The 25,439-nt window shown below is 42.7% G+C and overlaps 1 protein-coding gene across 8 annotated transcripts in view; it reads right to left on the bottom strand.

Moving 5' to 3' along the window:
- The window catches only part of Tnik (TRAF2 and NCK interacting kinase), a 423,448-nt gene that overhangs the window by 298,837 nt on the left and 99,172 nt on the right, over window positions 1-25,439 (bottom strand). For all 8 annotated transcript variants that reach the window (XM_036189717.1, XM_036189718.1, XM_036189723.1 and 5 more), the window contains exon 2: window positions 24,559-24,624. In XM_036189717.1, coding sequence (XP_036045610.1) covers window positions 24,559-24,624 — 66 coding nt within the window. The remainder of the gene's footprint in view (window positions 1-24,558; window positions 24,625-25,439) is intronic.

Below are 25,439 nucleotides of genomic sequence, written 5' to 3'. Positions count from 1 at the left end.
TAAATGATCTAGAAATGGAATGAAGCTGCATGGATCCTTGTATGTCCCTCCAGGAAGAACCTCAGATGGATTTAGTCACCCTATCATGACCAGAGTGCTAGGCTACTTTTTGCTGCTGACAGTGAACAATGCCACCATAAACTCAATTTCTTACCTTGAGCACAGGCACATGTGTATTATGTAGTCTCCTGCCTGTGCTTCCAAACCAGAATGCTATAGAATGGTTTGCCTCCTGGAGACACGCCTTTCCATGGCAAACAGCAGGAGGAAGATGCAGAACGTTCTAAGTCTATACTTCTGTAGGAATTATCTTTAAAATCATTTTAAATTGAGACCACACAATTTCACAGTGTACAGGGGAAATCCATCAGAATGTTAAGGATAGAAAACTAGATGTCAAATATATTCTGGTTTTGCAATCTCCCTTGTTCTCCTAAGATCCTAGAACTCTTGGTGAGATGGGCAAAGCTGGGCCACTTTGTGTATCAGGAACAACAGAAAAATTAAGTTAAAAACTGTAGGTGTTGGGAAAACTAACAACAAATCATGTAGCTGGAATTCCCACAGCTGATCCTTGAGTGGCACTGAGATTAGCTAAAAACTCCATAAAGAGTGTCAGGTAGTAAATGAGCTACCTTCATCTTTTAGGAGAAAGAGGAAAACAAAACCACAAAAGACAAAAATACTGAGCTACTAGCAGAACTTGCAGCATGGATCCAGAGGAGCAATCAGAATTCTCTAATCACGTAATTCTATTTTGAATCATATATTAGGATTGTTTTCAGAAGCAGTGATGCACGCTGTGAAGAAAGCTAAGAACCATTGTCAGTTGGGACAAAGCAGCTCCCTTTATCAGCCCATGAAATGATCCTATAGTAACTCTCCCATCACATGGACAGATAATTGATGAAGATTCCCACCATAATAAGACATTCACTCAGAAATGACATCAGTGAGGGATGCTATCAGCTGGGATGGTTTCACAAAGATCAAGTAGCCTCAGGACACAGACTAATCAGCTGGAGTCTAGAGGAGGCTGGCTGCTAAGTTCCAAGAGGCAATGTCACCCAGTAGAGTGTTTAGCCTTGATCTGCATGTATTACACACGCTGCCCTCAAACAGCCCATCTAAGATTCTATTAAAACAAGACAACAAAAAGTCAAAATAATTTTCCAGCTCTATATTTCTAATATTCCTATAATCACTCCATTTCTATTGCATTTTGGTTGGAGACAAAGACATTTCCTTCCCAATATTTGAAAGTAATTCATTAGAGCACAATTTACTCCCCTGGAACAGGGATTCAGTGCTGTGAGCTGACAATGTCAGTGGTACCCAGGATCCTCTGAAAGCAGAATTCTAAGGTCGCTTTTCTTCGCTGTGTGGATTATCTGCTCCTAGAACCAGAACGCCTCACTTAGTGTTTAGAACTCTTGATCCTCTCTCCCCACAAAAATATCTGATGCATTTCTGGGGAACATGTAGAAGAGTTATAAACCATAAGATAACGTTGTCTTAGTCCATGAGTCTTGCTATACAAAACCCCTGGGGAGGTCCTCAACAATAGAAATAGGCTACTCAAGATCTGGAGTCTGGGAACTCCCAAGTGCCATAAGCTAGGGCTCTAGTGAGATGCAGTCAGTGCTCTAACATCTTCAGTAGAACTGTGACTCCAGAGTTTATGCTCCTAAGCACTAGTCCTCTGCTCCCCCCATAACAATAATAGCTACTGGACATTTTTGTCTGCCTCACACATTCTTTCACAGATTTGCACATTATATATTACTATTGCCAACAACCACAGGTAGAATAAAAAGATACAGCAAATGTGAGACAAACACAATTAGGAAGCGGGGCAGAGGAGTCTTGTTAGAGACCTGCCCAAGAAACTTTAAAAAAAAGGAAAAAAAAAAAAACAGACAAAAACACCATCTGACTTTTCTAACTGGTGAAGGGCGGTGGGAAGTTTTCACTATATGATTTATTCCAACATCATATTCCTGACAAGGACCATGGGAGAGCCAGGTGATGGACAGGACTGCAAATTAGGGGATCCTGTTTGGCTATACAGACAACTTCACTCAGGGCTGGTCCTGAAGCTGCAGGGAAGCCTGGCCTGATCTCTCCAGGCTATGGGCGAGATCTGCTCCTTAACAGTGGGCACCGCCTTCAAGGTGCTGGGCCTGAGTTCTAACAGTTTACAGGTTGTGGATGAATCCAGCCTCTGTAACAAGACCTGATTCATCTCCCAAAAGAAAACCATCTTAGACACTCAGCATAATCGATCACATGAAACACTGCTCCAAAAAAGTGTATTGTGTCTCATTCTTGTATTTTCATGAGATGCGCTGATTACATCTTGCTTTCCAAAGGAAGACAATTCATTTATCCTCATTCCTGTGTTCTTTTATTTATAATTCATTTTAGTACAAAACATAACAGACCAGGTTAGTTCTGGCACACCTTGAAGGATGAGGTTTAGGACACTTATTGAATTTATGAGATGGCAGGGTAATTTCAGTACACTCTAGCAGCCAGTGTCTCCAGTCTGGCTGCACAGATTCCCTCTCAGTGTAGCAGTTAGTGCCTGAGCTGAGATGACTTGTCTCTTTATCACTTATTCAAAGGTGACTTAGCTCTTGGGTACAAGCACACAAGGACTGGCCACCAATGCTTTGTCTTTAATGGCCTTCGTTTCCAGGGAAGTCAAATGTTACACAGATAGACTGATTCATTCTCCACATCCTGCCCATCCTGAACTCTAGATGGATGTTTCTCTTTATCTAGGAAAGTGACTCAGCAGTTAGGCTATCTGTAGTTCTTGGGTCAAGGAAAAGGTCCTCACCCCTTGTCTCCAATATGGAAATGGACACAGAAATCACTGAGAACGTCTTTTTTTAAAAGCAGGCTTCCCTGGGCAGCCTTGAGACAGCCTGGGGATGGCATTTCTAACCATTTTCCAGGTGATGGCAGGCATCCTGTGGGACAGCAGGCCACACTTAGAGTGAGGAGGGTCTAGTCCACAGAGGAATGACTGTGCTTCCAAGAAAATATGGATTCTGCTACTTGAAATGTTCACTCTCCTTTCCAAAGAATCATCTGTGAGTTCTTCCCTAGTGCATGCATGAATGATTCTCACAAATCTCTGCTCCATTCTTGGATGACTCAGTGTGTAAGCTTTCAGATTAGACAAGGCTATCTCACCTCATGGAGAGAGGTAGACCACATCTCCATGCATAATATTAAAGGCAACCAATCTAAGTCTTAGCTGTGTGCTCTCTAGAGGTCATACATCTACAGCATAAGCAGCCAATGATTTCCAAGTCTCCAAAATGGCTAGACATGAGTGTTCAGCAAAGGACTCACCAGTTCTGGCTGCTTTAGATGCCATGTTGTTGCCACTATGGACACAGTGGGAAATGCTGTATAGATTAATGACCAAGTAGATGCAGAAAACCAACTTAAGGAAAAAGGATAAATTCCTCAGAGGAAAGAATTTAACATTAAAGAATTAGTTCTCATTAGCGTATCAATAAAGATAAATAAAAAATAGTTTAAGATACACTTAAGGAGAGAAGCTTTTCAACAAACTTCTCAAATTTCTGTTTATACTCTTAAATTGCTTGGTAAATTCCTCATTCTAAGTCTCTTGGAAAGGTCAGGTTCAGCCCAAGCCTCCTCTGAAAACTAATGAGGTTTTAAGGTACTCAGAAATGTAGAAGTGGTGTCAAGGTTGTTTGATTGGCCTAACCCAAGAACTTTCTAGAATAGCAAGATATTTTGGCTAGGTTTTCATCTTTAATTCATCTCTTATGGGCACCATTACTTAGTCGATTATTTGTAAACATCAAATAGCCTTTTTCTAACTTTTTAACTTGTCTGAGAAGAGAAATGAAGCATGATGAGTCCCAGCTTAGCAGTGTATTTCCTTCACTTTGAGGAGTTCTAGGTTAAACTAGAAATACTAACTGAAGACTAGGCCACTGAAGGTCTGAGCTGAGCAGGAACTGCCCCTCTTTCAGCAAGTAAACTGATCAAAGCTGTCAAGTTTTTGGTGTCAAAAAGTTGTGAGTTCAACTCCAGGTTGTACTCCAGAGTGGCCTAGGACAAGTCAAATTTCATTTGCCAATTCATCTGCAAAGCAGAAATGCTAAATAGCTCCTCATTCTGCCGTGCAGAAGCCTGAGCAGTTGTCCATACATACAACACAGAGGTCTGTAGACATGTTACATGCTAGTGTCGGATCTGTTGCCAGCCCTTGCCCTTTAAGGGACTCATCAAGTGGAAGTCGAAAGAGAAGAACCACCACTCAAGTCACACACCAAAAATGTGATAGTCTTGACCACAGGATGCAAAGAGATAGGTCCTTAAGCTATCCTAGCAAGAGCTCACCTCAAGTTCAAATCTGGAAAGCGTTAATATTCTTTGCCTGTTTCTCAGTTCCTAGGCTAATGGGGCTTTCCCCTGGAGTGCTCAGTCTTTTCACCTCACCACGTCTAAAATGGTTTATTTTTCTTCAAAAATGTGAAATGATGTATATGGTTTAAAAATGGTTAAAATGCAGATATTTACTATTTCTCAGAATTTAATTTGGAGGATAAATTTTTGTTTCACTTTTGGAGACAGGGTCCTATACCGTAGCCCAGGCTGGCCTTAACTCTGCCAATCTCCTGCTTCAGCTATTCTTCCAGGAACCCACATCTAGCAAGGGAGAATTTTGTAAATATGTTCTACCTCCAAACCCACCATGAAAGTGTTAGTAAGAACTATGGTTTCTCTAACAGAATGAACTTTAAGAGTAATTTTTAATTATGTGTAGGTGTTGTGTACAGTATACATGTGTACGTGAGTATGAGAGTCCATAAAGGCCACAAGAAGCCATCAGATCTCCTGGCACTAGAATTAATGTGTTGTTGTGAGCTGCCAGTGCAAGTGCTAGGCACTGAATTCCAGTCCTCTGTCAAAGCAGTACATGTTCTTAACCAATGAGCCCCCTCTCCAGTCCCCACAATCAGCTCTTAACCATTCCTATATACTATAAAGAAAATGTATAGCCTTGAACTGCTACTATCATAGAGAAAAATCCGATCCTATGAAAGCATAGATCTCAGTCAGCAAAACACCGAACTGAGACAGACCACAAATATTATGATGGGTTTCATATATACGTACATACAGTATACATAGTTGGTAGACAGACCTGTGGGTGCAGGTATAGACATAGATGGTATAAAAACACACATGCACTTTCGCAGCCTAACTCTCCCCACTGCCTTGTTTTTTAAACTAATAATTAACACCAGGTACTTCTATTATGTCTACTCGTATCTAAATCACTGACTGTGTGCAGGGGTAGTCTCACTCTTATTTATTACAGAAGTAAGTACTAGCTATAAAGAAGTTGTCCCCAAGTGCTCCCAGACTCAGACTGAAATCTGAGCACCTGGCCTGGCCCTTCCAGGAAACCTCTCAGGACCGTGAGAGCCAAAATTAGCTCTTCCAGACATCGGTGGGCACAAAATGAGCACAAGACAAGAGTCTGGAACCAATGTTGTTTGTGTCCTCACCCTTGCCCTTCCTGAGAAGCAAAATCCTAAAAGGTTTGTGTCCTTTGTCAGCAATGGGTATCACAAACCCAGTGAATGTCTGAATTTGATGTGCAGAAATTCAAAGATCTTTCCTAGAGACAGAGACATGGGGTGGAGTCAATTCAGCTTTGATGGAGGAATGGACAGTGGAAGGGGAATGATGTAAATGGTGATGAGGATGCAGAGAGAAATGCCATCAATGCCACTCTAATGACCAGAAGCTCAAAAGTAGAGACTTGGAAGTTGTACAGGTTTTAGGCCAAATTTCAAAGGTGCAGTTGACCAGGGTAGTACTCATCAACCTAACAAGCCACTCATAAATAAATGCTTCCAGACCAGAAAACAATATTCAAACAAAGAGCTTTTGGTTTGGGAATTTGCTAGCTTGCATTTCTGTCAGCAGGCTGTGTGCGCATGTGGGTGTGCATACATGTGTGAGCTTGCGTGCATGCGTGTGTGTGTGTGTGTGTGTGTGTGTGTGTGTGTGTGTTCTCCTTAACCTTCTATCAACATGAGCTTCTCAGCCACATCTTAATTTATGACATATGTACTCCAATGATTAACTGTAGACATTAGTTTTGTTGACAGAAGCCTTTTCTTGAACAACAGGTAAACTGGAGGCCCCAAAAAGAAGGGCAACCAGGCTCCTTAAAGATCCTCTGCTCTCTCCATCTCTCCATCCAATGAACGCTGGGCATACTCAGAGGGCCAGGCACCCAGCATCCCAGAGAGCGCTCATAGAAGAGAGATGGGGTGTTTGTGATAGGATACTCAGGGAATGAGTGGCTGTGGAAGTTCTGAAGAACCTTGCAAAGCACCTAAGTGGGTACAAAATGTCCTCAAAAATTAGATCTGAATATTCCTTTCCTCCAGCTAAATCACAAGAGGGGGCGGCTGGGGAAAATCAGAACCTGCTTCCTTTAAACCCCTTTTAAGAGCAAATACAAATAACTCTGCCTCCTCCAAAGAGGAGGACAGGATGTCCTGTGTTTTCATTAACTTCCACTGTTGTGACACATCAAGAGATAGAGGGAGATAAATGTCCCCAGAAGCTGTCATCAAAATGTCTGATAATGGCCTTTAGAACATCGCCGGTGTCCCTGGGTACCACACATCCAAATCAAAAAGGAATCACATGGCCCTTGACAGGAGCCAACATGGGAATCTGTGCCATGGGTGTTCCTCCTTGGCTTTTGTGATAAATATCTAATAAATAGTTTTTTCCTAATATTGTAGTCAATTGACCTCCAAGGGCAATGCTCAAAATTCCTTCCTTCCACCCTACTCCATTGCTTTGTGTTGCCCTTGACACCAAATGCAGAGCCTGTGTCCACTGAAAGAGGAAATACAGCATTACAGAGCAGGCAGCTTGCTGCAGGGCCACTGGAGCTGCAGGTTAGTAGTCTTCCATCTGCTCAGAATAGAGCAAAATGAAAGATTATTCACCTGGCAGATATTTGCATGGACTCCAGAGAAGTGCAGTTTATCCATTCACTCACAAAAGCACACAACTGCAGCTCAGAGAAGAAATCATTTCCATTCAACAAACACGTGTAAACTCGTGAGAAAGAAGCATTGGGCATGTTGGATAACCAGCATGTAAGTTCCCTGTGCTGACATGGAACACACCCACATATGCTGGTTCCATCATTGGAGACAGGCAAGTGCAATGTTTTTTATTGTATGTTATATAAAAACACACTGTGTCCAAGTACTATGAAATCTGTGTTCAGTTACCTAGCTACCCATCACACATCAGTATTTTGGACATAAAGATTAGAAGAATTATATATTGAAATAAATTGTGACATCTCTGCTCCATGCCTATTTTCAGTTTAAATTGCATTTTAGATAGAGTCTCACTATGTTTTCCAGTCTAGCCTCCAACTCATGATCCTCCTGCCTCAATGAGTGTTGTTGGGGTGGCAGGTATGCACTGCCATGATGAGATTACTCTTATTTTGAACTCAGACATACTCAGGATCTACTGAATAAAGATTGTAAAAATGCAATGCAAGGAAATGGACAAACATTTAACACAATTTTTATCTGAATTTCTTGTAGGAAATTTTCTCTATGTAGCTAGAGAACCTAGACAACCTCTATGAGTCAGACCCTGGAGGGCTTCCATAAAGGCCAGAGTAAGTCCCCAGACCACAGTTCTGTCACTGTTAAGATGGGCATAATCCTATCTCCTCTAATTTATGGAGTCATTGTCGAGATTAAGTAAAATATCACATATTTTTATGAAAGCTGCTTTAGTTCTCGAGACCAATGGTTAACTCCATAGTGCCAAGGACAAGGTAGAGAAGGCACCTGGCAAACGAGTACTCCCTTACCAGATGTATGTAACAGGCTCCTAAAGTCCACATGAGCTGTGGACTTTATCATTGTATTCAGCCACATGGACAGTTTCAGAATCCATGTTTATGAAACGTGTTCTCAAAGATAGCAAAACTTCTTCATTCTACTCTCTTCTAGTATAGACAATAGAAGGGTATCATTTCACTGGTTACCAGGTTTCTGGCTATTACTGACTACTGAATATGGTCTTTATAGGGCCAGTCTCCTTGATTAGGGCATACAAACAGATTGAATAAAAAGCTATCATACCCCACTGAGCTTGGGCCCTCCAGACTCAAGAAACACAGAACTGGTATGATCTTTTTAAGCTGGTCTTTTTATCTGCTTACTCTGTACTAGTACTAGAGGAACAGTAGGGTAATGCCCTTGACCTGCGGGAGCTCCATGCAGGATTAGGAGACACCGGACAGTGAGGTCAGTGAGCTGCTACCAGGTGCCAGAAGGACACAACACCCCACCAGTAAGCTTACAGGGGCACTTGCCAAGAGAAAGTGGGGCTCAGGAAAGGGTTCAGCACTTAACAAGGCATACACAAATGTACACAGTATGCTTCCCACGGGAGAGCCAGGATGTGACAAAAGATGAGGAGAGAAAACAGAGGTCAGGTCATAAAACAGCAATACGGATCTGTCGTCCCTGGATGATCAGGCATCCACTCAAGTCGGGCAGTGGGGCGGGGCCTGTAGGTGCCAGGCAATCACACACTGGCAGGGGAGTAGAGGCAGATCCCCAACTATCTTCCTTCAAGAACATTCTTCTGTTCTATCAAATACTGGAGCTTCCTGTGCATAAATGTCTTACTACTAAAACAGAATTGATTTCAAGATATATGTAAAGATGAAGGAGAATCTCTTTTATCAAACAAGAACAAGAGCCAAGCCCAGCATGGTGGCGCATGCCTATAATCAGAGCACTTGGTAGGTGGAAGCAGGGGATCAGGAGTTCAAGGCCAGCTTCAGCTACCTAAAATGGTAATGAAATTAACCACAATCTAGAGTATTCTCATACAGAAAGTGCTCACAGTCCTTTTAAGGATTAAATACAGAACAGTTGTATGATTTGGTTAGTCTCTACCTGAAGAGGGTCATGACACTGTGAGGGGAAACAGCCAGTTTCAATCTGAACACAAGAGGCAGAGCTGGTTTGGATCATCAGTCAAATGATAAGGTGGGTTTGGATGTGTCACCTAGGGAATGCCTTCATCAAGACTGGCCAATGTGCAGGCCCACAGCAGGCCTGTCAGAGATGCAACACTGTGGATCCAAAATTTACCATGTCTCCGTTTCCATAAACTGGGACTAGGAACTGCAAAAGTGGAAAAGCAGTTGAAGTGTCTGCCTTGCCATTGTGAGGACCTGACTTTTATCCCAAGCACCCACTTAAAAAGCTGGGGATGCCAACACATGACTGTAATCCCAGTGCCAAGGAGGAAAGTCCCTAGGGATTCGTGGTCAACCAGAGTCCTGTGTGAGATCCTGTCTCAAAAAACAATGTGAGAAGTGACTAAGGAACACAGCTGGTGTCAACCTCTGGACCACACGCACACACATATGCACACACGCACGCACATGCATACACACACACAGGGATATAGATGGAGCAATGGTTCTGCAATTAAGAGCACATACTGCTTTTGCAGAGGACCAAGTTCAGATCCTAGCATCCATGTTGGGAAGCTCACAACAGCTCATAACTACAGCTTCTGGGAAGCCCAATACTTCCTCATCTACCTAGACTCATACGCACATATTTACCTGCAAACAGACATACACATTTTTAAAATAATAATAAATCTTTAGGAAAGAGAAGGAGAGGGGAGAGAGAGAGAGAGAGAGAGAGAGAGAGAGAGAATGCTCAGGCATGGTGGCACACATCTATAAGCCTAACACAGGAAGAAGAGGATATAGTAGATATATGAGAAACATGGAAGGGGAGGGGGACAGAAAGACAGACAGACAGACTAGGGAGGGACCAGGAGAGGCAGAGATTGGACGCATCATGATAGGGAATTCAGTTTGGAGGCAGGAGAAACTTCTGTAGCCAGATGCCAGTTGTGATCATACAATGAATGAACTGAATAATGTTACTGCCTTCAAAGCTGTCCTTAAAAATGACTAAAATGGCTCCATCTGCATTCTGCATGTCTCTGAACAGAAGGAAAGAAGTGTGGCTAAAAGGGCAGTGGTGCCCAGCGAAGACGATGAAGTGAGGTCCATACTCCGTCTCCTTGAAAACAATGCGCAGATTAAATTGAGTTCCACAAGAAAGGCTTTAAGGAAAGCCAGCCAACATGTTGAGGGCCTACCAAAGACCATATGACCCAGCCAGTGGTATTATGAAACCACAGACAGGGTCCCTAAAACAGAGTGCGTTCTCCTAAGGGAGAATGAACTCTTCACACAATTTAGTTCCTAGCTCTTCCCTGTAGTATGCACAGACATGTCTAGTGTTATAATTACTACTGTGCTAACTTATTGGTATTTATTTAGGGTCCAAGGGGAGCCAGCTACCATGTTTTCCTTCCTTTGTTGCAAATGGGAATGGAATGGAAATTCTATGCATCACCTTGGAAATGGAGCAACATGACATGGTTCTCAAATCCTGCTGAAAAAGAGCTCATCAGAAGAAGTCACCCCAACACTACCCCCTCCTCATCCTAGACCCTCAGCAAGGAAAGTATGCACTGCATTTGCTTATCATACACATCCAAAAATATCCAAGTGGATTTTTATGAAAATACATTAAACTTCCTATAGAGACAACAAATTCAATCCCAGTGCTCAGGAAATTGGTTGTTCTTTGTAAAGAGCCTGAAATGTTTTCTATACACAAATCATTCAAAACTGAACAGCTCTAAACTCTGCATCTATAATCCTGATGGAGCTTTATTCTGCAGGTTACAAATAACAATTCAAGAATAAAGGTCACTGTGTGCTAGTAACTATTGATGTTTAATTACTTGACAATACTTACTTCATAATCACCAAGACATTCTGAGATCCAAAGACAGTATTATGAGGGTGTTGTGTGCTAACATATCATCTAATTCAAGCATTGCTAGAAAAAGGCATGAAAGCATTTTGAACTAACACAAGCTGAAGTGGGCACAGAAGTGTCAATCTGTGTCTGGCCCTGACAGGAAGCTTCATCATCTTTTCATTTCATATCCAAAATACACAATATTATTGACTTTAAGTGTGGCCCATTGGTAGCGCCCTGACTTTCTGATCTTTGGCACCACAAAGAAAAAAAATAGAAAGTATCATTCATGGAGGCACTGGGAACCTGCTGAAACTTGGTGTGTCTAAATGAGCAGGTGGGACAAAAGGCTCCTGTGTCTGCACCATCAACAGAACTGCTCCGAGCGATGCCACCAAGACAGAAAGATCTCTTTGTGCTATGTTAGGCATTTAGAACACATCATCTTGCTAATGATTCTGTAGTCAGAAGAAACCCTGGAGACCATTTCAGCACAGTCCATTCATTATATTCATGCTCTTTGACTTACAATGGATTAAATCGTTAAAAACTAACTGAAAACTTTTCTCATACAACTAATAAGCTTAGCAACACAGCTGCAATCATGCTCAGCTTATGGTGGCCTGTACTTGAGCAAAATCTAACACAAAGCCTATTTTACAGTAAAGCACGGATCAGCTCATGACACTGATTATTGTATCAAACATGACAAACAGCATGGCTATTCAGAACCTCTTTCACACCTCTGTGGAACTGAACACTCACATCAGAGACCATTTGTCCTTAACGCTAAGTCACAGAAAAGTTAGTAAGTTTCCTAGGTACACACAGTCATGACACAAAGGCAGAAGAACCATTTGTCTACATCTAGCCCTGATTCACTTTTGCCATTGTCCCTGAACTGGGCAATCAACAACCACCAGGCCCTGGTTATTACTGCTTTACCCCCGAGAGTCCTTTACCTCCTTTCTATCTACATCTATCTACCCTTCAGACTCAAGCAGACCACCACAGGAAGCTCTCACAGGAGTGCCACTGCTCTTGCAGAGCCTGTAATACAAAGGAAGTAACTGACTTGTCCTGCTTACTAAAGACTGGACAGCATGATTACTCCACATGCATAAGTGCTGTGATGCTTATTATGAAGTTGGATACAGTTATAACTTAACCTGTAAAGTGTATAAATGTAGTTAAACCCTAGGTTAGAAATAAAAGGTGTTCCCCCTATCAATGTCTGAGGCATGTGGGAGAGCTGCCTCTGTCCCCCACCAGCTGTAACCCTTGGGAGAACAGGCCCTGCACCTCACATGGGCAGCACAATAGAGCCAACCCCATTAGTACAGTTTATAATTCATTATAAAATAGACCTGAAGTTGTGAGCATGGGAGAGCTGTCCTTGTTACACATCTGTCACATGGCAGCATGGGTAGGGGAGAGATGACCACTCCCCCTCCCTCCATCAATGCCTAAGGCAGGTGAAAGAGCTGGCCCTGAGGTCATAAGAGTGGGATAGCTGGTCCTGTCCCTCATCAGCTTCAGCACTGAGGAGAGTGTCCCCTATGCCACACCTGGCCAGCACTTTAGAGCTGGACCTTAAGGAGTAGGTGAGGGATGTCTGACCCTGGAGACAGGAAAGCAGGAGAACTGGTCCTGTCCCTTGCTCATCTCTGCAGGAGGTGAACGAGCCAGAGCAATGCAGGAGAGTTCACCCTGGTGGTGAGGACAGGGGAGAGCTGGTGGGCTGACCAACTCTGCAACTATCCAGGCCCAGAACCAGGGTTATATGTTGGCCTAGCCTAACATCTACCCCATCTGTGATCTGCTGGAGCATGGGAAGGGACTAGTCCTGCAGACCCAAAGCTGTAGGATCTCCACAACACAGGGCAACAGCAAGATAACCAAAAGGAGTTGCAGTGAGGGCCCAGCATTGATAGTGTAGCAGAAACTAGAGGTCTTGAGCCAGACCAATGACTCTTTGCAATGAACACTTGCAAGCAGATATATGGATAAAAGGGTTTACTGAGTGACTCACTGTGTCACACTACAGCTTCCATGATGAGACTGAATTTTTTCCTTTTCTATGTTTTCCTTTTTCTCTTGAATTTTATTTTGTTTGGGGGAGTTTGCAAGGGTAGAGAGTAAATACAAAGGCATGGGAAAATGGATGGGATGGGATGCATAATGTGAAGGACACAAAGAATAAATAAAAAGAAGGGAAAACGAGTATAAAGGTCAGGTTTCATCCCTAAAGTTTGATATGTATATGTGTATGTGTATATAAATGTATGTATGTACGTGTGTGTGTGTGTGTGTGTGTGTGTGTGTGTGTGTGTGTGTATACATACCACCTGAGAGGCCAAGGCCTTGACTCAGTGGCTTTCTTTCCAGGCTGTATCTGAGGCCAACAATAGCCTAACAAAATCCAGATCTCTCTCTACTACTATAAACAAAGCTTTGTGTGTACCACAGCATCTTAAAGACATTGTGCCAAAAAACTGTACAATTTTCTACTCCAGGACAGCGTTTGAATATGCTGACTGTTTGAATGTAACCATCCAGTACCCTTAATTCTATCACTAATTGCTTTGAACAAGAGAGGTGTCCTCTGCTAGACAAAACAAACACTGTTTTTAAAGATCAGCATCCAAAACTTGGTCCACCAGCTGGGTTTCTAGGAAAGAGAAGAGAAAGCCCTGAAGCTGTGTTTTACAGAAAGAGCCTCTAGTTGCAGCGGGGTGGCAAGCCAGAAGGTTGCAGCAGTGAGAACAAGCCCCCTACAGCCACTGCCGTGTCTGGTCCTACTGGGCAGCTTGGCTCCAGTGCAGGAGGAGTTCCTTGCAAGGAAAGAAAAGAATTCCGGAGTTAGAAATTGGGGAAAATATCTGGTGAAACAAAACAATTCAAATGTATCACTGTGTCCCTTCCAGAGGGAGGTGTGGTCAGCGGAACTATGGAGCCTCCCAGTCACGGGACACTCTGCACACAGCCACCTTTGGGTGCCACTGAACACACATTGAGAGATACAGATACTACATAGCAAATGTCAACAAGGTGAAGACAAACACGGGGGCCTCCCATTTGATCCAACTGCTCTTGCTTACAAAGAGATGAGAGAAAGGTAAAGTGAATCTGTAGCTGGTGCTGGCTTACACAGAAGGGAATGCCGTGTCCCACTGAAACAGAACACAGTGAACCTAAGAGTGAAGAGGAGAGACTGCAACATGGAAACAGACACCCCCCACACACACCCCACAAAGTACTTCTGTCACCTTTGTGAGTCTTTATAATGAAAGACAACAGTAAATCAAGACTTGGAGATGGTAAGCACTTCATATTGACAAACTGTTTTCATGGACGTGAATTCACAGTGGCCTAGTGGGGTGTATAAAGGACGGGTTATTTTCATCTTGCATATCAGAACAATGGAGCCTCCAAGGAAATCTGTGACAAACCAAACAGTAAGGAAGTGGAGAAAGCCCTGCAAGCATCCTCAACTCCTTTGTGAATTCCTCTCTACCCAACACTACCCTGACACTATGTCACCTGGGACAAATTAAGGCTGGGTATTTTTAGTAGCTAAGGAGGAAATACTATTGATTCTCTCCTCCAATCTATAAAATAATAATATTATACAAAAATTTCTCTTACCTTATCAAAGTTTTAGAATGCTGGAGCCAATGATAATTCCCCCTAATGACCAAGTTTCTCTTTATGAATAATAGGGAAACTGTCATTTTTGACCACTCAAGGGGTAATAGCTCAGTCAATAAAATGATGACCTTGCAAACAAGAAGACCTGAGATGGACCTACCATCTGATGTGTTCTGCTAATCCCAATGCTGGGGTGGTAGAGAAAGGCATATCCTGGTGCATACGGGCCAGGCAACCTAGCCTCAACTCACTGAGTTCCAAAACAATGATAGACCCTATCTTATAAAACTAGCTGGATAGCATCTGAGAAATGACTTGTCCTTCGGTCTCCATATGCACATATATGCATGTGTACGCACACCTTCCTGTAGCTAAATGTTTTCCTGTGTCCCATCCGGTCCACAGCTGCTCAGACCCATGTAAACACACAGAGGCTTATATTAATTAAAATTGCTTGGCCATTAGATCAGGCTTACTACTGACTAGCTCTTACACTAAAATTCAGCCCATTTCTGTTAATCTATATGTCACCATGTGTTCCTTGGCTTTACCTGTGTGCCATTACATGCTGCTCCATGGACAGCAGGATGGCATCTCCTGACTCAGCCTTCCTCTTCCTAGAATTCTCCTTGTCTGCTTATACTGCCTATACTTCCTACCTAGCTACTAGCCAATCAGCATTTTATCTATCAACCAATCAGAGAAACACATTCACAGCATACAGAGCACCATCACCCATCACCTTCCCACACCCACACAGAGGGATACAAACACACATGCATACACAGAGACACACTTATATATACACATGCATATACTCACAATCAATAAATATTTGAGATAAATTGTAACACCTAAATGGCAATGATGTCATCAAATGCCATACAAGAAGAATTGATTCTTGGTTTTACAACAAATTTTGGTGCTCTGGGCATCTCAGAAACTGGTCAAACATTGAATGATGCTTCATTGTTCTGTGAATGTTTCCTTCAGCTTATAAAACATTTTCTAAAATCAAGATCATGGAAAGACCTGGCACTCAAGTTTAGAAAGAAGAAAAGGATTTTAACAAGCTGCTGTGTGTGTCAGGGCTTCCATGAACTGTACACATAAGTTTTCAGAACCTTCCTATCCTGCACTATTAACAATGGATGAAGGAATGCAGACTCAGAACGACCAAGCTGCTGTCTTCACTCAACTAGAACAAAGCAGAGACACACAGAGAAGCCATCTCAGGACTGCTCCAAAATCCTTTCCCTTTGCAAAGATACTAAATGATACTCCTCAGTGCAGCTTGATGCCAGGAATCCTCAGCATCTCCAGAACGTCCCTCATCTAACCCACCTAGGCCAGCACTCTGACTTGCACTGTACGAGCCAGGTGTCTCTGTACCTCAGTTTACAACTCTTGCAAACCCTCTTGTCCTTGAGCAGTGGCTCTCAGCTGTGGGGGATTCTGTTCCTCTGAGGCTGTTTGGCAGTTTGGAAGCAATCTGATCATCACATCTTGGAGGTGGCTCTTGTGAGTTAGAGACAAAGGACACGCTGGTAAGCCTTCTTCACTACCTAGACCAGCTGTCATAACAGCGATTCTGGAGTGCTAAGGCTGAGAAGGCATTTCCCCCTGTAAAATGGGACCATAGCCACAGTTTAAAATAGCAAGTACAGGAACCACAAAACCTTGGGCAAGAATGGGCGTCCAGGATCCTGACTAGATCATGTAACCACATCCTTCTTGAGAGCGAGAGCTACTCCACTTCCGCTCCTCATTCCTCCACAAGGCACAGAGGTTTTATCATTGGAACTTAAAAGTGTGAAAAGGCAGATTCTTTTTTCTGTTTGTTTGTTTTTTCTTTTTTAAGACAGGCTTTCTCTGTGTAACAGCTCTGGTTGTCCTAGAACTTGATTTGTAGACCAAGTTGGCCTCAAACTCACAGAGATCCACTTGCCTTTACCTCCCAAGTGCTGGGATTAAAGACCTCCACCACCACCGCCAAGCTGTGCCACCACCACTAGGCAGGTATATTAATTATATTGGAAATTTTTATTAAAAAGCAAAACCAAATAAATGTCTGGGCTGGAGAGAGGGCTCAGTGTTAAGTACCCAGGTGGCAGCCGACCACTGTCCTTATCTCCAGTTCCAAGTAATCTGTCCCCCTCTTCTGGCTTCATTATTAAATGTTCTGGCTTATTATTAAAATACTTTATTTTTAACAGACAATTAATGAAGACATTGTGACATATGCATTCAAGGAAGTTACACACAATAGACTGATTTTTTTTTCCTTCACCTACTTAATCTTGACAGTACTGATTTTCAGGTCTTGAGCAACCTTTGACTGTAATCATAACCATGCCAAATAAAAACACTGGATGAGGAGTTCAAGTTGGGTAGCCATCACATCTCATGTCATGCTTTGCTCTTTTTCTTTAGTTTGTGTAAGTTTGAATCAGTGTAGAACACCTAAGGCTTTAGAAAGTGCTTGGCTTAGCTTTCAGTCAAGTGAGCTTACATCAGGATCAAAGAAAACCAGCATCACAGTCCTCTTCCCCATTGCTGTGGTAGAACCATGCCCGAGGCAGTGAACAGAAGGGAGGTTTGCGGGGCAGCAGTCCATCACCACCATGGCTGGAAGCATGGCAGCAGCCAGACATGACAACTGGAGCGGCAGCTGAGAACTTGTACTTTAAAACACCAAGAGAGAAGTAGAGAGAGGTAGTGTAAAATGGCACATGTCTTTTGAAGCTTCAAAGCCTGCCCCCAGAGACATGTTCCCTACACCAAGGCCACATACAAAACTCTCTCTCTCTCTGTCTCTCTCTCTCTCTCTCTCTCTCTCTCTCTCCTCCCTCTCTCTCTCTGTCTCTCTCTTCCTCCTTCTCTCTCTCTTCTCTCTCTCTCTCTCTCCTCCCTCTCTCTCTCTGTCTCTCTCTTCCTCCTTCTCTCTCTCTTCTCTCTTTCTCTCTCTCTCTCCTCCCTCTCTCTCTCTGTCTCTCTCTTCCTCCTTCTCTTTCTCTTCTCTCTCTCTCTCTCTCTCTCTCTCTCTCTCCCCTCCCTGTCTCTCTCTCCCCTCCCTCTCTGTCTCTCTCTCTCTCTCCCCTCCCTCTCTGTCTCTGTCTCTCTCTTCCTCCTTCTCTCTCTCTTCTCTCTTTCTCTCTCTCTCCTCCCTCTCTCTCTCTGTCTCTCTCTTCCTCCTTCTCTTTCTCTTCTCTCTCTCTCTCTCTCTCTCTCTCTCTCTCCCCCTCCCTCTCTCTCTCTCTCTCTCTCTCTCTCTCTCTCCTCCCTCTCTCTCTCTGTCTCTCTCTTCCTCCTTCTCTCTCTCTTCTCTCTCTCTCCTCCCTCTCTCTCTCTCTCTCTCTCTCTCCTCTCTCTCTCTCTCTCTCTCTCTCTCTCTCCTCCCTCTCTCTCTCTGTCTCTCTCTTCCTCCTTCTCTCTCTCTTCTCTCTCTCTCTCTCTCTCTCTCTCTCTCTCCCCTCCCTCTCTGTCTCTGTCTCTCTCTCTCCCCCCCCCATCCACTGTAGTGCTCACTCTCTCCTGCCTCTCCCCTGTCTCTTCCCATCCCCCAGTTCTCTTGGCCCTGCGCCTGCCCTGCAGTATCCAGGAAACTTTGTTTCCTATGATGTCACCACCTCTGGCCTTTGACTCCTTTGCACCAGAGCCATGCGGAGCAGGTGCAGTAACTGTGCTCCACTTAGATGCTGAGCATCCTACTATCTGTGACTCTTTTCAGTGTCTCAGTAAAGCCTCGAGACCTTGAGCATCAGAATGAATTCAAAATACATCCCTGCATCAAACCTCAAGTAGGCCAAAACAAATCTCAGAGAGTGCCCTTTATAAATCCACAGTTTTTGTCCTTTCCCATATATTCATTCTGCCAACAGTCTGAAGTCCCCAAAATGATTCAAACCCATTTTGTAAGTTTCTAGCTGACAAACAGACCATTTAACGTAAAACTCATGATCACATCCCACAACAAAACACAAGTAGAACATTTGGCTTATTTCTTCTTTGCAAATATACAGACAAATATTTTATGGAAAATGTTAAAAATTGGAAGATATATATCAAGGGAAACAGAGCTCAATTGTGTGTCTCACAATCATCACTATCCACTGTATGGTAGACAGGGATGCTATGGTTACTGAGAAAAGTCTCATAACTTATTTTCCTTACATACATATTTAAATTGTCTAGTATGTATGTAAGCAGAAAAATAACACAATTGAGAGAGTGATCAGTAAGTTGATAGAGCAAATTGTTGCGGTTGAGAAAATCAAAAGCAGAGCGAAGCAGAAGCAGGAGATGTGATAAGTGTGTTGTCGGGCAGGAACATCTGAGCGGTGGTCGGAGAAGAGGGACTCGTCAAAGAAGGAATAGCCAAAGGTTCCAAGCGCACCACAGTTTCAAAGACCAGCCCCAGGGGAGAAACCATGACAGAAAGTAAACAATACATACCCAAATCTTAGGAAATGTGAAATCACTGGCATGCATAAAATATGTTCATGCCAGTGGTTTTATTTGGATCAGTGGTTAAGAACATTTGCTACTCTTGCAGAGGACCTCGGTTCAGTTCCCACCACCCATATCGTGGTTCATTATCATCTTTAACTCTAGTACCACAGGATCTGATGTCCCCTTCTGGCCTCTGTGGACACCAAGTATATCCACAATGCACATATATCAGGCATGCAAAACGTAATTAAATAACAGAAGGTAGGAAAATGAAGGGCTTTGGGTCTGCATGGGTTAACTGAGCCATTGAGACTATGATGCCTGGAGGAAAGGAGATGGATGATTAGAGTAGGAAAGAGGGGCTTTGGGTCTGCAAGAGGGACGGATATCCTATGAAAGAAGATTGCATTTTAAATTTTAAATAGCTAAAAGGGTATGAAATGGAGATGAATGAGAAAACATTCCAGGAAAGCAGAACTTCAATTCAGTACGATAACAAGCACCGGCCACAGTAGCAGAGAAAAGTAATGAGTTCCATGTGTCCAGAGGTAACCAAGAATCCAGCCCTCTGGCAAAGGACCAATTGTGAAATGACCCCTGAGGATGCTCACAGCCTTTAAACACACGCTCCACTGCCTTTCTCTGTTAGTCTCCCTTTCCTCTCCTGTGATACAATAGTAAGAAGAAGAAGGGTTCGTTTGGCTGACTGTTCAAGGTACAGTCCATCGTGGTGAGAAAAATCAAGCCACCTCATGGGAGCTGGTCACATGGTATCCGCATCAGGAAGCAACATGAAGGAATGCCAGCTGCTACTCAGTTCTGTCTCTTTGCACAGCCCAGGGTGCCAGCCAGGGAGTGGTGCAGCCTGCAGAGTTTGGCTCTCTTCACCTCAACAAAATCAAGGCAATCTCCTGACAGACAGGCCCACACACCTGTCTCCTAGGTGAATTGTGATTCTGTCAAGTTGACAGTTAAGAGTACCATCATGCCGGGCGGTGGCGGCGCACGCCTTTAGTCCCAGAACTAGGGAGGCAGAGCCAGGCGGAGCTCTGTGAATTCGAGGCCAGCCTGGTCTACAAAGCGAGTTCCAGGAACGGCGCAAAGCTACACAGAGAAACCCTGTCTTGAAAAACAAAAACAAACAAACAAACAAAAAACCAAAAAAAAAAAAAAAAAGAGTACCATCACAATGTTCCCAAGCACTAAAACCACCATGTGTGCACTTCACAACCTCAAGGGGGATTGAAATGAGACATGTGAGAAATTTACATATTCCCGATTGAGTGTGCCCCCCTAGGATTTTAACTCTGCAGTAACAATCTATACCTCAAGATGGAAATTAAGAAATAAGACAGACCAGTGTTCATTTTAAACACGAGGCTAATAAATGTTACCTAGTTATTTGACTTATTAAAATAACCACTCTATATTGTGGTATTCTCATATACGTCAGCACTGGTTGGTGGTGATTGGGGCGGGGTGTGGAGACTTGAGAAGGTGGAGCCCTTCTCGGAAAAGTACGTCACAGGGTGGGCTTTGAGGACTGAGAGCCAGGGTCCACTTCCTGCTCGCTCCCTCTCTGCTTCCTGAAGCCGTTCATCCCTGCTGTAATGGAGACCTAGCTCTCGGAAACAAGCCATTTTATCACACCAAGAAAAAGATAACTGATACACTGTTTAACAAGATGTGTCCAGAGGCCTTGAGATTCCCAATCGGAGGCGTGCCGATAAACGATAAACCTTTAGCACAATGGCGTGTAGCTTTGTGCTGGTTTGCTTTCAGTTTTCTTTATTCTTTTGTGTTGCTTTAAGAATGTTGAATGTTATTTACTCCTTTTGCCTTTCATTTATCAAATGTAACTTATTGACTTTAACAGTCCATGGGCTTGTTTTATATATGGGCTTTGACAATATGCAGAGTGTTAGATTCCCAGCTACCAGTACCACATAATCTATCAAGACACCACACCTCTGATTTTCTACTATTTGTTTAGATATTTTATCTTGTCATACAGACATAAACATTTCCATGCAAGTATAGAATGTACTTTAAGCATATTCTCCTCTATAACCCACTATCCTCCACTTCAGTTATTTTTTAATCATTTTTTATTATTTTATGTGTGTAAGTGTTTGGCTGTATGTATGGCTGTGTATCATGTGCATGCCGGTACCCCAAGAGGGCAGAAGGTGTGGAATCCCCTGAAACTGGAGTTAACGATAGTTATGAGCTACCATGTGGATGCTGAGAATCACACCTGGGTCCTCTGGAGGAGCAGCAAGTGCTCTTAACTGCTGAGCAATCTCTCCATTCAGGGAAATACTGTTCTCATTTAAAATATCCTAAGGAGCTGGGCATGGTACTGCACACCTTTAATCCCAGCATAGTGGGGGCAGAGGCAGGCAGATCTCTGCATTCGAGGCCACCTGATCTACAAAGTGAGTTCCAGGACAGCCAGGTCTACACAGAGAAACCCTGTCTTAGAGAAAAAAAAAAAACTGAAAAGAAAAAAGTGAAAAGTATTTTTAAATTATTAACCTATTCTATCTAGTAAATAAAATTAAAAATCAAATTATCAGTTGATTATTGAGACCAAATTGTTAAAGATAATTCTTCCAAAGAGCATGTAACCATAAACTAGATTTGGGAGTGAGGCTGGAGGTAGTTTTAGAAAGCTACACATTATTTAATGGCTTTTATACAAAATACTTTTTTCTAAGCTAGATGTATCTGTCTCTGATACAGATGCAGCTCAGAAAATACTTTTAAAGGCTGTGTGTACTTTTTATTCATCATGTGACATGTTTCTTAAATGCTACTTGAAAATAAAATTATACTATGACTCTTGTAAAGAGAGCTTATTAAAAAAGTCTTACGATATATATTCCACAAAATAAAGGTTACTCAGTTACTCATAACATTATACATTACTTTGTGAAGCTCAGGATCACCAATGGATAAATTCAAAAATTAATTTAATTACAACAATTAATAGGTTTAATATTTAATGGAAAGAAAACATTTGTCTACAATTTTATGTGGATTCCTAACCAAGGCTATAAAATTTCCATATCTGCCTACATTATTTTTGCAATGTGCCCAGTCCACAAAATTATAAATGCATGGTGTAAAGAATCAGTTCCCACTTTACTTAGCTTAAGGTTCTCAGTCTGTAAACTCAGATGTCGCTGCTGTGTGAGGCAGTTAGACAGAGGCAGGGCTGCACTGGTCTTGGGAAAAAAGGACCATCTCTGATCATGAGGACCACCACCTAACAACCTAGAACTAACCAGGAAGTGTCAATTCTTTAGATAAGGCAGCTCAAGCCCCACAGCGTCTCCAACTACATTCTCACTGGACTCAAGTGTGAAAAATTGTGGAAGACACAAAACAGCAAATAGGACTGTGAAAGAGACCGTATCTCCTGGCCCCAGGTCACATGCCCAAGCCATGACATCTGCAATCTCCCCTTCCCGCTCTTCCTATGTGCTGCAGACCTTCCCACTCTTAGAAAAGAATGAGACTCTTTGACACCTGTTCAGCTTTTAATTGGTTTTCTGTTATTGTTTTTCAGGCAGTCTCATGAAATTAGAGATAATTCTGGATTTTCCAAAAATTCTCATTCAGAATTGAATGGTGCATTCATTTTTTGAATTGTTATTACAATGAAATATCCGTGGGGAAGCAGCTTAAGGAAGGGAGGAATGATTTTGGCTCACAGTGTGGTTTCTGCAGTCCATCAGATGGAGGAGGTGTGTTGTAGGAATGTGAGGCAGCCGGTCACACTGCTTCCCCAGTCAAAAATAAAGAGAGATGAATGCTGGTGCTCAGCTCACTTTCTCCTTTTTATCCAGTCTAGAACTCCAACAAATGAAACAACACTACCAAAGTTGGGGTAGGCTTCCCACTTCAATTTACCTAAATCTTGAAACTCCCTGGCAGATATTCCCTGAGGTTCATCTTCTAGGCAATCCTGGACTCTCCCTGTCAGGATGACAGACCACATACTTTTGTTCTGGCCTCTTACAGGGTTGTACAGTTCTACCTGTTGGGTTAGATGATGAAGCTGTGAGGTGTGTCCTAGTGTCTACTCTACAGTGGGAAGCATCCTCCAAAGCTATCCTGAAACTAACGGCACACTACTGATGCTCCACTACATTGACAAGAAGTCAGGAGTCATTTTCTGCCTGGAATAGAGTTGACTTCATTAGTTATGCTACATGGCAAGTTCAATCCAATTTCTCAAGCTGCGATAACACAATCATCCAACCTAATTATCTTCACTGCAAGTATTTAAAAGCACTTTCTGAGAGACATCTCGTTCTGTGTTGGACAGGACCAACATCAAGTGAGCAGCTCATGGAGACTGCAGTCTGGCTTCTTGTAAAGACTTGACACTGTAGGAAACGGTTGCTTCTTGTAAGGGAGAAATTGTCTCTCACTCTTGTGGGCACCAAAAACTACTTCCTAGTCAAATAAAAGCATCCATGCATACCCACTCACAGTAGTGGTTTGAAAACTAGATTCTCACAATACCTTATGCATCCCTGCACTTTTGACATTCTGTGGAATTGAGAATATTATAGTCTGTATGACTTCTACAATACTTTGAATCAGTTAAAAGACGTTTAGGGCAAAGAAGGAATTTTTAAAAATAGGACAATGAGAAATAATCTGTACTTGAAATTTCATCCCATATTGCCACCACTTAGAATAATGATGACTGCTCCCTCGAAATAATCCAGAGGACACATTGGCTTGTTTTTGAAGGAATCTTAACAGTTCATTTGCCAAAAGCCCCCAAATTCTAGTCCTCAAACAGTTCACCTGTATTTCTTTTCACTCATCAAAAGAGGAATCAACCTATATCTTGGAAAAAAAAGAAAAAAAAAACAACCAGATAGTTAGTTTATTAGGGGGAAAGACTCTGTTTAAACAATTTTGGATGAATTTGTAGGCAAAATTAAATAAAGAGCGGATGTCCAATCCCAGTTCAAGCAAGCCATCTCACTACTTCCTATCTTGTGGGTTCATCTTGATCCTGGGTCTCTGCTTGTGAGCGAGTGAGCAAACGAGCGAGCTAGCGAGCTTTCTCCTAACACTGTGAGGAAGCTCATTTGACTACTGCCCTGGGCGAGTAACAAATTCACTTCTATAGCCATGGTAGTCTAATAGCTTGAATTTCGAAAGGGAATGGTGTCCTTTGCTCCTTTAGAAACCAGCTTGGCAGTGCTTAATGTGAAGGAATCTAGCCACTTAGCGAGTTTCAGATAAACGACATCTGAGGATTGCTTTCAGTACAAACACTGTGATAAACACTGCAGGGAAACTCAAGCCACAGAACCCCACATAGTCAGTTCAGCCACAGCTCCATCCAAACGGATGGAGAATGAACCAACCGATGACTAATTCCACTTGGTATCTGTTGTGATGAGGCATTTAGGAACAAGTATGGACAGCATTGATATTTGGCACACAGAAACCCATGCCACACACAAGCCATACTCAAGCTTAACCATCTTACCTTATAAACTTGACCATACGTCCCATTTCCGACAAGTTCCACCAACTCAAAGATCCCTGCAGGGTCCTGAAGAAAAATCAAAAATCAAAAATTAAAACACCAACCCAGGCACTGTCATCATCAAAAGCAAATATTTACTCATAATAAGCAATTAAATCACTTGAATTTGAGGGGAGAGCATCTTCTAGGTATAACTACCAAATAGTATGAATTTTTTGAAAGTTTAATTAATCCACAGCTATGAGGTTAGTCAACCCTTTTTATGATGAATTTAAGTAGAAAAAAATGAAATTGTTTTACATTAAAGCATAAAAGGGGTGGCTAGGGGGATGACTCAGTCCATAGAGCCTTTGTCATGCTGTCGTGGAGTAATCTTTTTGTACACTGTGAAAAAGTCACACTCTGATTGGTTTAATAAAAAGCTGAATGGCCAATAGCTAGGCAGAATTTCCAGGCACAGAGGATGCTGGAAAAAAGAAGTGAAAAACATGAAGAGACGCAGAGGAAGCAGGAAAGCAGGATGGACAGTATGTAGATGAGGTAAATGAGCCCCAGCACAGCACAGAGATTAATAGAAATGGATTAATTTATCAGAGCTAGTTAGAAACAAGCCTGAGCTATCAGCCAAGCTTTCATAATTAATAATAAGTCTCCATGTGATTATTTGGGAGCTGGCTGGCAGGACAGAGAAAGACTCGCTACACCATGCATACAAGAGGACCTGAGTTCCATCCAAAGGACCCACTTTTTAAAGCCTGGCATGGCAGAACAAGTCTAAAACCCCTAAGGGCTGGAGACAAGTGAGTTCCTGGGACGGCTGGCTAGTCTAGCAAATCAATGAGTCCCAGGTTCAGTGAGAGAAAGGAAACCCTGTCTCAAAA

Source organism: Onychomys torridus, chromosome 6 (genome assembly GCF_903995425.1).
Source record: "Onychomys torridus chromosome 6, mOncTor1.1, whole genome shotgun sequence".
Classification (NCBI taxonomy): Eukaryota; Metazoa; Chordata; class Mammalia; order Rodentia; family Cricetidae; genus Onychomys; species Onychomys torridus.
Note: the sequence above shows the minus strand (reverse complement) of the source record. Positions and strands in the feature narration are given on the sequence as shown.